At 49.7% G+C, this 13100-nt stretch overlaps 1 protein-coding gene across 7 annotated transcripts in view; it reads left to right on the forward strand.

Annotated features, from left to right (window-relative positions):
• The window catches only part of TRPM7 (transient receptor potential cation channel subfamily M member 7), a 146286-nt gene that overhangs the window by 55453 nt on the left and 77733 nt on the right, over nucleotides 1–13100 (forward strand). For all 7 annotated transcript variants that reach the window (XR_012656560.1, XR_012656561.1, XM_075069662.1 and 4 more), the window contains one exon: nucleotides 4848–4886. Coding sequence is in view for 5 of the 7 variants with exons in the window: in XM_075069662.1 (XP_074925763.1) it covers nucleotides 4848–4886 (39 nt within the window). In the remaining 2 variants the exon portion in view is untranslated. The remainder of the gene's footprint in view (nucleotides 1–4847; nucleotides 4887–13100) is intronic.

A 13100-nucleotide genomic window follows, 5' to 3' on the forward strand; every position in this document is an offset into this window, starting at 1 on the left:
TGACTCTAGGCACTGTGCAGGAAATAGTGGATGCCGTTGCGGCAGTGGGATTCCCTAACTGCGGCAGAGCTATAGAGGGCGCATACATCCCAATTTTGGCCCCAAACCATCTTGCAACAGAGTTCGTCAACAGAAAGGACTACTTCTCTATGCTACTGCAGGCACTGGTGTATCACCAGGGTCATGTCACTAACATCAACACAAGGTGGTAAGGGAAGTTGCGTGACACATGCATCAAGGAGGGACTTTCCAATAGAGGATGTGGAAATGCCCATAGTGATCCTGGGAGACCCAACCTACCCCTTACTCCTGTGGTTCAAGAATCCATACACCCGAAACCTTGACAGCAACAAGGAGCACTTCGATAACAGGCTCAGCAGGTACAGAATGACCGTAGAATGTGACTTGGGCAGATTAAAGGATTGCTGGCACTGCCTTTTTGGCAGGTTAGATCTCAGTGCACTGCATAACACTTATAAAGCCAAGAGAGAAAAGTTTTCCCAGGGGTGGAGTGCTGAGGTGGATTGCCAGGTGGCTAATTTTGTGCAACCAGATAGCAGGGTTACTAGAGGGACTCAATGGGGGGCTATTTGAATCAGGGAGGCTTTGAAACAGCATTTTGACAATGAGCCCCAGTAATGTCTTTCTGTAATGAATTAAGCCAGGCATTGTTTACTTGCCACCTTGAATGACCCCTGTAATGATTTCTGCCTGAGCATTAATTGTAGTCTGCAAATGTGGCAGTTGCCACTGTCTGAATTTCTGTTGCAACCATCCTGTGTAAGTCACAAAGAAAGAATCACTGTCTTCGTAAGACTCAATTTTTATTAAAGTTAATACACAGATTAATATTTCTTACAAGAGACCTGACAGTGAACAGCACTCACACGTAGCTGCGAGAGCCTCACTTCAGAAAGGCTAGCTGTCATTATGGAAAATGTCACTTGCAGTGGAGTGCAAGGGGTACTGCTATGGATCAGGAATGTGAGAGGAATGTGTGTGGAGAGTTTGGGGAGGGTAAGGAATTCAGTTCTCTATGGGCTGCAGGAGGATATTCGTGGGGGAGTTCTGCTCCTAAAAATTCTGTGCACAATATTTTAAAAATCTGCAAAATTCCACGTTTTATTTGTCAAACTAATGCAATATAATCATGCTGGTTTGTTATTTTGGTGATTTATTTAAACTACAATACAATGGATGGAGAATGGGAGTGGGAAGCACTGGAGAAAATCCCCAACCCGCCTTGCCTTATAGTAATGTAGCTAGGTTTCACCCCTTATTTCTAATGATTAGTCAACAAATATATGCAGTCATATGCTCAGTGTTACATCACAGGCAAGTGAAGCTGGGGAATGAAACCCATAATTTATATTGGCTACTGACCATCTCCAGAAAGGTCAGTAGCAAACAGTTCACGGAGCACATTTTGATAGGAAAATTTTTCAGTCCAAAAATTTAGTGATTAGAACTGATCTAAAGTAATCTTAGCATTTATAAGGCCACATGTCTTTTACACAACTCTGGCAATGTAAAGGAGCCTTAAAAGTTTTACACCTGTTTTACACTCCTGGAGGAATTCACTAAGACAATGGGAACAATTACTAAGCAGGCAGGCTGGTACATTTTGCTCTAACTGAGGGGACAGAGCCTGCCCCAAGCCTACCTCTTCAGAAACACCCCAAAGCCCTGCCCCTCCATGCCAAGCGTGCTGCAATAGCGAGCAAGAGGGACAGAGCTTCTCTCTCTCTCTTTCTCTGTCTCACATGCATGACTGCCCATCACCATCTCATTTATGTCTATGCAGCTGCTCCAGGCACCTGAACCAACCTGCCTGTGCTGTCAGAGAGGCATACATGACTGCTCTTGTGCATTCCCTTTGCTTCCCATTAGAAGTAATTTTTCTGCAGGGAAGCAAAGAAATCTGCGGGGGACATTAATTCTGCGCCCGCTTAGTGAGGCAGAATTCCCCCAGGAGTAAGTGGGAGTTGAGCACTCGTGTTCTGCCTGCAGAGCAATCAGGGATCTCAGGGTCGCTGTTTGGTCCTCCATGAACTTTGTTACCCACTCTTGACTCTGTCTTCTCTCCTCTAGTTTCTCATTTGTCTATCTCAATGTTCTGTGCTTGCTATTGGCCTGATCTGATGATTGCAGCAATTCTTGAAACATGTCCTCCTTACTCTTCCTCGTTTACCTCCTTATCTGATGGAGGTGCTCCGCTGGTTTGTAGGAGCTGGCCCTCAAGGGCACATCTGCAGAAGCAAAAGAAACAATACACAGAGTAATTATTGTATGCGCACTCAGTCTTAAATCATAAAAGTTACATATACCTCTTTCTCACTTTCCCTTATTAAGCACGCAGCACGGTCAGAGCACTAAACATGGTGAGTTTGGCCTGGAGGGTGGCGGGGGGAAGAAGGTGCAAGACAGGACAAAGGATCTGGGTGGTTTCAGAAGGGGATCAGTACAAGTGTCCTGAGACATTATTCTGAATGCTAGCACCATTTTCCACGGGTGGGGGACAATCGAAGCTGAAATCATACTATTGAGGGTAACTTAAGATGCAAGGGTGCATCTCCTACATGTGTCACTTCAGATCGGTACCATATGCTGCTCGCTTGAGTGATGCTTTGATTCCTCCAAAAATAATTGCCGATTGGTGTGTGCCAGAATTTCCTACAATGGAAGAAGAAACAAAGCAGCTCTGCCAAGGCACCTTTGGCAGAGGATTGCTGAGTAACTGCAGGAAAGTTTCCTAGAGCTCTCTATGGAGGATTCTTAGGAGATCTCAGTGTGTATTAACGAACTTTTCCACAGTGCCCTATTATGTAGCTGCACAGGGAAATGCGAAGCAGAAGCAAATAGTACCTAGTAGTGTTAATTTTGATCCTTTCTCCCACATGCACCATGTAACAAAATAAGACACCTCTACCTCCATGTAACCATGCATTATCAAAGAAAAATGAGTACTTACTGGAGCTCCCCTTTCCTGCTTCAGGCATGCCTTTGCCAGACTGCTTCTGGGACTGGCTAGACCCCTCTGAAGTCAGAAAGAGGTCCTGGCTTGCTACACCACCAAATGAGCCTGTTGCACATCCTCCACCAATTCACTCCCCTCATCCACCACTTTGTTCTCAGGGTTGACTCTGCTGGACACTGCCTTCAGTCCCCCTGAAGTATCCACAGAGCTCTTGGCAGTGGAGGTGGGGTCACCACTGAGGATAGCATATAGCTCCTTGTAGCAGTGGCATATTTTTGATGCTACACCAGAGTGACAGTTGGCCTCCTTTGCCTTCTGGTAGCCTCTCTCAGCTCTGTTATCTTAGCATGGCACTGCAGCATGTCCCTTTTGTGCCCCTTCTCATCCATGCCACGAGCAATCTGTTTGTAGGTGTCAGTTTCTACAAGCTGCAACTGCACAGCCTCCTCTCCCCACAGATCCAACAACTCTGGCATACGCCATGTGGGAGCCCATTTGCTGCGGAAAGCTGGCACTGTCAGCTGGGAAGATGCGATGTGAGCTGTCCAAGCTGAGTAAACAGGAAGTGGAATTTCAAAAATTCCTAGGGCTTTAAAGGGAGAGGAGTGCATGCCTATGTACCTGTCTGCAGGGCAGCAGAATAGAAACTGCTTAGCAGAGCAGTCATGATGGGCATTTTAGGACACCTCCTAGAAGTCACTTAGGGAAACATAAGCAAGTGCGATGTCTACACCAGGGGTTGGCAAACTTTTTGGCCCAAGAGCCACATCTGGGTGGAGAAATTGTACGTGGAGCATATGAATGCAAGACTGGGGCAAGGGGTTGGGGTATGGCAGGGGTTTGGGGTGCAGGAGGGGGCTCAGAGCAGGGGGTTGGGGCACAGGAGGGGTGAGGCAGGAGGTTAGGGGGCTCAGAGCAGGAGGTTGGGGTGCAGGCTCTGGCCCTGCGCTGCTTACCTTGAGCAGCTCCAGGGTGACTGTGGAGTGCAGAGGGGCTAAGGCAAGCTCCTTCCCGGCCCCGGCCCCAGCCCCAGCCCCAGCCCGTGCAGCTCCTGGAAGTGGCCAGCTGGTCCAGCAGCGGCACCTGGGGGTGGAGTGGGGCAGGAAGCTCCACTGCGCGCTGCCCTCACCTGTGGGTATCCCAAAGCTCCCATTGGCCACAGTTCTCTGTTCCCAGCCAATGGGAGCTGCGGAGTGCGATACCTGCAGGCAAGGGCAGGGCACAGACCTCTCTGCCACCCTCCATCCCCCGGGGGCCGCAAGGATGTGGTACCAGCTGCTTCTGGGAGCAGTCCAGGCCCCGGGCAGGCAGGGAGCCTGTCTTAGTCCCGCTGCGTCACAGGGCTGGCAATCCCGTGGGCCGGATTGAAAGTTTTGCCCTCTCCTGGTCTACACCGACACTGTGTTGCTCTAACTTTGTTGCAAAAAACCTTTGTGTGGCTTATCAAGGTGGTTTTATTATATCAGCGCAGCAGGAGAGTTAAATCAGCAGAGGAGCATTGTTGTGTGTACACCTCGTCTGTTTTGTCAATGAAACTGTGTAATGTAGACAAGGTCTCAGTTTGTTTATAATTGTTTCAATGAGTGCAGATAGAAACTTTTTGAATAGAAGTTGACCTTTGTAGCTTAACAAATAGATGCGGAGCATATTTTTTTTTGTGCTAACCATCCCTGTGTTGCCATGCTTTCTATATTAATGTTAATCAGAGAAATAAATGAAGAAAAGCTTGAAACTTATATATTTGGTGAAAGGTTAAGTACACATTTTCTGTATCATTATATTTTTTTTATTCAATAATCTTTGTTCTGTATACATATGAAGTGTACAGAAAGTGTTAAACTTGTGTTTACCTGTGTATTCTTCTTCATAGATGCCTTCCAGGATGTCAGATTTGTCAACAACTTGTCAGGTAAGCAACTCTTTATTTTTAGTGATAATTATTATGACTTTGGTTTGTTAAATATTTATTCAGAGACTTATTGTAACATTTTAAAAAAGAATTTTAATATTACAAAATGACCAGCCCGCAAAAGACTAGAAATAGAAGATTGTGTAAAGTATACAGAATTCTATGGAAGCTGTATGCAGTGTGGATAGGGCCCTACCAAATCCACGGCCATGAAAAATGTATCACGGACTGTGAAATCTGGCCTCCCTCCCAAACTCTGGCGTTTTGTGTGCTTTTTACCCTATACTGCACAGATTTAATGGGGAATACTAACGTTTCTTAAACTGGGGATCCTGACCCAGTTTAAGGTCAGGTCGCAAGGTTATTTTAGGGGGGGGCGGGGTATTGCCACCCTTACTTCTGCATTGCTGCCATCAGAGGCAGGTGGCCGGAGAGTGAAAGCTACTGACTGAGGGCCCAGCTCTGCAGGCAGCAGTGCAGAAGTAAAGGTAGCAATGCCATACTAAGCCATCTTTACTTTGGTGCTGCTGCTGGTGGCGGCTCTGCCTTCTGAACTGGGCTCCCAGTCAGCAGCTGCCACTCTCCAGCTGCCCAGCTCTGAAAGCAGCGCCAACATCAGCAACAGCGCAGAAATAAGGGTAGCAGTACCACAGTCCCTCGTACCTTGTGACCCCCCCCCCCAACTCCCTTTTTGGGTCAGGACTCTTACAAATACAACACCATGAAATTTCCATTCTTCTTTGAGTGCTTGCTCATGTCGATTCCAGTTAGGTGTGTGCACGCCGCGTGCACGTTCGTCGGAAGATTTTTACCCTAGCAACACTCGGTGGGTCTGCTGGGCGCTCCCTGGAGTGACGTCGCTATGGCGCCGGATATATACCCCTGCCGACCCAACCGCCCCTCAGTTCCTTCTTACTGCCTGTGTCGGTCGTTGGAACAGTGGAGTGTGTATTTACTGACCTCCACCTCCCTAGCTACTCGTAGTTCTCTAGTTATTTTTGTGTATATAGTTCAAAGTTTTATAGTTATAGTTAACATCGTTCATAGTTAGTGTTATAGTTAAGAGGGGTTTGGGGATTAGCCCCTTCCCCGCACCCAGTGCCAGGGCCCATGCCCGGTTCACTGGATTTCAAACCATGCTCATCCTGTCGCAAGCCGATGCCGACAGGAGATGCACACGACTCCTGCCTTAAGTGCCTTGGGGAATCTCACCTGGCAGATAAGTGTCGCATTTGCAAGACCTTTAAGCCTAGAACAAAAAAGGAGCGGGACTTTCGGCTAAAACAGCTCCTCATGGAGGTGGCTCTTAACCCTCCGCCTTCGGCACCGAGCGCTGGACAATCGGTGGGCAGAAGTGCCTCCTCGGTACTGGACCGCGCCGGTACTGCCAAGACCTCTCGGCACTGGCCGTCGCCGGCACCAAAGTCAACTCGGCACCGCTCCCTCTCCCCGAGGTCGAGAAAGCCTAAGACTTCTGCTGCTTCTGTGCCACCTCCACTGCAGCCAGAGAGCTCGTCTAAGTCGGATCGCCCGGCACCGACACCTGCCGCAACACCGATGACGTCGGCACCGTCAATTCTGGTCCCACAAGGGCCGTTGAGTCCGGTGCCTGTCAGCTCCCTGGCGCGAGCCGTGGTTGAGCTTACTATTCCATCCGCGCTGGAGACATTCTCAATGGCGCGGGATCTGATTGCCGTGACAGAGTTGACGCTGCCTCATCCCCCAGCACCGCCAGTGCGGGTAATTCAGTCTGTCGGCAAGCCTGCCTTGATAAGACCATCCTCTGTCGGCACACCAAAGCGGCATTGTTCTCGATCACGGTCCCACAGACGTTCTCGGTCCCGTCGGCGCTCCCGCTCCCGACGCCACTTGCTGTCCCGGCACTGTTCTCCTCACTGGTACCTGTCACGCTCGCGGCGCCATTCAGTATCCCGTTTACTGGCCTGCCACTCTCGGCACCGCTCCAGCTCCCGGCACCGCTCCAGGCACTGTGACTCCTGTAGCCACTCCCTTCGAGCCTCGAGATCTCGGTCGACCTCCCGGCACCACTCCGGTCGCAGGTCCTGATCTCGTTCCTGGTACTGGTATGCCTCCCGGTACCAGTCCCCGATGCTGAGTAGAGCAAGGTCCGCTGGAGACAGAGACTCTGCCCAGGGCTTCTCAGCTCCTCCATGGCCACCCAGACATGCATCAGTGTCCTCCCATGCGGACAGCTCTTATACATAGAACTGTGATTCTGATGTGCCCACCAGAGTCTTCCAAGAGACCCAGGCCCAGGACCAAGGCCCCCATCAGTGGTCATTCTGGACACCTTGGGCATACCACCAGGCCCAAGGCGTACCAGTAGTGCCATCTTGCTCTGTCCTATCAGAGCACAGAGTGCCAGAGGCGACCGTTAGCTGTCCTCCTCCAACTGCTACGGAGGAAGCCCCAGTTCACCCACCGGAATCCCAGGTTCCACTGGAGCAGGAGGTTACCCAAGAGCAAGAGGCCACACAAGACCGCTCATCCCCGGCATCTCCTCTTCCTCTTCTCCAGATGAGGCGGTGGCAGGAACATCCTCCTCGGGCCCTCCTCCAGTCGACCTGAGAGCCCATCAGGACCTCCTCAGGAGGGTAGCACTCAATATGAACCTCCAGGTGGAGGAAGTCCCGGAGGTAGAAGACCCGGTAGTGGACATTCTGTCGGCAGATGCCTCCACTAGAATGGTCCTACCATTTATTCGGACCATCCAGGCCAATGTCGATACTGTATGGCAGTCTCAAGCCTCTATCCCTCCTGCGGCCAGGGGAGTCGAGCATAAATATATGGTGCCCTCTAAAGGGTACGAGTACTTGCATGTCTATCCTCCTCCCTGCCCACTAGTCGTCCAGTCTGTTAATGAGAGGGAATGGCATGGCCAGCAGGCACCAGCCCCGAAATCAAAGGAGGCTAGGCAAATGGACTTACTCGGCCGCAAAGTGTACTCGGTAGGTGTCCTACAGCTCCGGGTGGCAAATCAACAAGCTCTGCTTAGCCACTATAATTATAACACCTGGTCGGCGGTGGGTAAATTTACGGAGCTTCTCCCTCAAGACTCCCTCCAAGAGTTCGCTGCCCTTGTGGAGGAAGGGAAAAAGGTGGCCAGAACTTTTTCCTCCAGGCCTCGTTGGATGCAGCCGACTCAGTAGCCAGGACTCTGGCCTCGGGTGTTGCCATGACCCAACGCAGGCCTTTCCGTCCCCAACCTCACCTCCCATAGTCTGCGCCTAGACAAAGACAGAACTTCGGCAGGCGGCGCAGACGACCATCAGGATCCCAAAGAGGGCCAAAATCAAGATCCCTTGAAACCACCACCGAGACCAAAGACGAACTTTTGAAGATGCGCCCTAGAGCAGCGTACTGGTTACAGGCCAGGATCCCTCTCCTCCCTTCTTCAACCGTCTCTCCTACTTCCTCCCGGCGTGGTCCCAGTTAACTTCAGATCGCTGGGTCCTACGCATGGTGGAGTGTGAGTACCACCTCCAATTTATTTCAGCCCCACCCTCCAACCCCGTCCCTCTTCAGGGACCCCTCTTACGAGCAATTCCTCTTACAAGAGGTGTGGACGCTCCTCGCCATGGGAGCTATAGAGGAGGTACCAATGGATGAAAGGGGCAAGGGGTTTTACTCCTGTTATTTCCTAGTCCCCAAGTCAAAGGGAGGTCTCAGACCTATCCTAGATCTGCGAGGACTCAACCAGTTTATGATAAAGTTGAAGTTCTGCATGGTATCCCTGGGGACCATTATCCCGTCCTTGGATACTGGAGACTGGTATGCTGCCCTCGATATGAAGGACGTGTACTTTCACATTGCCATTTTTCCTCCGCACAGGAGATTCCTCCGCTTCGTAGCCAACCGTCAGCACCTCCAGTTTACGGTCCTGCCCTTTGGCCTTTCTGCAGCCCCAAGGGTATTTACAAAGTATATGGCCGTAGTCGCTGCCTACCTCCGCCGACATCGGATACACGTTTTTCTGTATCTGGATGATTGGCTCATCTGAGGGGCTTCCAAGACACAAGTCACTCAGCATGTGGGCATCATCAAGGACCTATTGACACGCCTAGGCCTGATGATCAATATAGAAAAATCCACTCTGGTTAGACTTTATAGGAGCTATCCTGGACTCCAGTCTAGCCAGAGCCTGCTTACCACAGCCGTGCTTTCAGGCGATAGCAACAATCATCCGAGGTCTACAGAATTTCCCGATGACCTCGGCTCGCACTTGTCTCGGTCTCCTGGGTCATATGGCTGCCTGCACATTCATAACCAAATATGCCAGGCTCCGCCTCCATCCTCTCCAAGTTTGGCTCAACTCGGTATACCGCCCGGGCAGGGACCCAATAGACAGTATAGTCGCCATTCCCCCGAGCATCCTAGGCTCCCTAGACTGGTGGCTAACTCCCTCCCTGGTGTGTACAAGGCTGCCGTTCCATCTGCCCCAGCCCTCAATGTCCCTGACGACGGACACATCATCTCTCGGCTGGGGTGCTCACCTCGGACACCTTCGTACTCAAGGCCTCTGGTCATCTCAGGAGCTGACATTACACATAAATGTCCGAGAACTGAGAGCAGTCTGCCTGGCATACCAGGCGTTCCAGCATCAGTTACAGGGCCGTTGTGTCTCAGTGTTTACAGACAACACAACGGCCATGTACTGCATAAACAGGGAGGGACACGATCCTCCCCCCTTTGTCAGGAGGCCATCCAACTCTGGGACTTTTGTATAGCCCACTCGATAGACCTGGTAGCGTCCTTTCTCTCAGGGGTTCGGAACACTGACGGATCAACTCAGCAGGTCCTTCCTGTCTCACGAGTGGTCGATCCGCCCGGACATTATTCATTCTGTTTTCCAGAAGTGGGGATTTCCCCACATAGACCTGTTTGCTTCCTACGCGAACAGGAAATGCCAGATGTTCTGTTCCTTCCAAGGTCTCTCCCCGGGATCGATCTTGGACGCTTTCCTGATGCCGTGGAAGCGCCAGCTCCTTTATGCCTTCCCACCGTTCCCGCTGGTTCACAACGTACTGCTAAAACTCCGCAGGGACAGAGTGCACCTCATCATGATCGCTCCAGCGTGGCCCAGGCAGCACTGGTACACCACGTTGCTCAACCTGTTGATAGCCAATCCAATTTCCCTGCCACTCCACCCAGACCTCATAACTGAGGACCACGGCAGACTTCGCCACCTGGACCTGCAGGCCCTTCACCTCATGGCGTGGCTGCTGCGTGGCTAAACCAGTCAGAGTTACGTTGCTCTGCATCAGTACGACAAGTTCTCCTGGGTAGCAGAAAACCTTCCACCCGGTCAACGTATCTGGCCAAGTGGAAGCATTTCTCCTGCTGGTGTGAAATGCATAATCTTACTCCCACTGAGGTCTTGATTCCCTCTATTTTGGACTACCTCTGGTCTCTCAAACAGCAGGGCCTAGCAGTATCATCACTGAGGGTACACTTGGCAGCCATCTCTACCTTCCACCCAGGGGAAGGTGACCGTTCCGTGTTCTCACACCCTATTGCCTCGAGGTTCCTCAAGGGCCTGGAGCGCTTATACCCCCAAGTACGCCACCCAGCCCCGACCTGGGACCTCAACCTGGTTTTAACCAGACTTATGTCTCCCCCATTTGAGGCGTTAGCAACCTGCTCGCTACTCTGCCTGTCTTGGAAGACAGCTTTCCTCATAGCCATTACATCGGCCAGACGAATCTCCGAGCTTAGGGCTCTTACGGTGGATCCACCGTACACTGTGTTCCACAAGGACAAGGTGCAGTTGCGACCACACCCAGCATTCCTCCCTAAGGTGGTTTCGGCCTTTCATGTTAACCAGGACATCTTTCTCCCGGTCTTCTTCCCGAAGCCACACTCAATGTGACAGGAGCAACAATTGCACTCCCTGGACGTCCGTAGAGCGCTCGCATTTTATATTGAATGGACAAAACCTTTCGGAAAATGCCTCAACTCTTTGTCGCGGTAGCAGACCGAACGAAAGGCCTACCTGTTTCCTCTCAGAGCATCTCATCTTGGGTGATGGCGTGCATCCACACTTGTTATGATTTGGCTCATATATTTCCCCAAGCCACATCACCGCGCATTCTACCAGGGCCCAGGCTTCATCTGCCGCCTTCCTGGCTCGTGTACCTATCCAGGAGATATGTCGCGCAGCTACCTGGTCTTCGGTCCACACCTTTTCTTCACATTATGCTCTGGGTCAACAGTCCAGAGATGATGCAGCCTTTGGCTCAATAGTTTTACATTCTGCAACATCTCACTCCGACCCCACCACCTAGGTGAGGCTTGGGAATCACCTAACTGGAATGGATATGAGCAAGCACTCGAAGAAGAAAAGACGGTTACTCACCTTTGTAACTGTTGTTCTTCGAGATGTGTTGCTTATATCCATTCCAAATCCACCCTCCTTCCTCAGTGTCGGAGTAGCCAGCAAGAGGGAACTGAGGGGTGGTTGGGTCGGCAGGGGTATATATCTGGTGCCATAGCGGCGCCACTCCAGGGGACGCCCAGCTGACGCACCGAGTGTTGCTAGGGTAAAAAGTCTTTCGATGAATGTGCACGCAGCGCGCGCGCACCTAATTGGAATGGATATGAGCAACACATCTCGAAGAACAACAGTTACAAAGGTGAGTAACTGTCTTAAATTTTTAAGTAGCTGAAATCATGAAATTTATTATTTTTAAAATCCTATGACCCTGAAATTGACCAAAATGGAGCATGAGTTTGGTAGGGCCCTAACTATGGAGTAGTTATTGTATAAAATTTCATTAAAAACATTATTAAGATTGGAAAGTCAAACCCTCAATGGTTAGGGAATACCAGAATTAAAGCCACTGTATGCATATGCATTATGATGCAGTCTTTAATTACATGATCATATTTAATTATTTTTCACTTTCTCATTCAGTGTACACAATGGATTGTACTCACTTTATGAGCAGCTATTTGATATTTTGTTCAGTCTTTGTTGCTCAACATGTGGCCTCAACCCTCTTTACTATTGTATGTTGTTATATTGGGATTGGAAAAGGTTCAGAAAAGGGCAACAAAAATAATTAGTGATATGAAACTGCTGCCATGTGAGTAGAGGTTAATAAAACTGCGACTTTTCAGCTTGGAAAAAAAACAGTTAAGGGGGGATATGATTAAGGTCTATAAAATCATGACTGATGTGGAGAAAGTAAATAAGGAAGTGTTATTTACTCCTTCTCATGACACAAGAACTAGGGGTCACCAAATGAAATTAATAGGCAGCAGGGTTAAAACAAACAAAAGGAAGTATTTTTTCATACACTATACAGTCAACCTCTGGAACTCCTTGCCAGAGGATGTTGTGAAGGCCAAGACTATAACAGGGTTCAGAAAAAGAACTAGATAAGTTCATGGAGGATAGGTCCATCAATGGCTATTAGCCAAGATGGACAGGAATGGTGACCCTAGCCTCTGTTTTTCAAAAGCTGGGAATGGGTGACAGGGGATGGATCACTTGATGATTACCTGTTCTGTCATTCCCTGTTGGGCACCTGGCATTGGCCATTGTTGGAAGACGGGATACTGCTCTAGATGGTTCTTTCGTCTGACTGAGTATGACTGTTCTTATGTTACAACATGCTATTCAAACCCTTCTCTGAAAACAGACTTATTAATTTCCTCATGGGCTCTTCTATGGTGCTCATCACTACAGTGTCTGAGTGCTTCAGGGGTGCTAATTTCTTTTGCAACCCCCCTGTGAGGTCAGGTGGTGGTATTTCCATTTTCAGTGGGGAGCTGAAGCACAGAGAACAAGAGAAAAGCTTTCACTAATTCTTGGTGACAAAGTTGAGATGACTAGGACCTGAAATTTTTTTTTTTTTTGTTCAGAGTAGTTACCATTACATAGCATTGTACGTTGAAAGCACAAATCCCATTGACTTCAGTTGCAGCTGTGAGTGCTCAGCACTTCCGCAGATTAGACCTCAGGGTATCAAATCAGGTACCCAGAAAATGAGGAACACATCATTAGTGGCCACTCATGAAAAGTTTTGTTCAAGCAACTTTAATAGCATCACATAAGAACACTGTGGAAGAGGCAGGGATAGAATCTAGTTTGCCAGGGCAGCATTCAATTGCCTTAACCTTGAGGCCATCCTCTGTCTTCCTGCCATCTCCTGCCTCGTTCAGCTTCTGCCACAAATAAGGTAAGGGTCC

The sequence above is a fragment of the Chelonoidis abingdonii genome, chromosome 9 (genome assembly GCF_003597395.2).
Source record: "Chelonoidis abingdonii isolate Lonesome George chromosome 9, CheloAbing_2.0, whole genome shotgun sequence".
NCBI classification, from domain to species: Eukaryota; Metazoa; Chordata; order Testudines; family Testudinidae; genus Chelonoidis; species Chelonoidis abingdonii.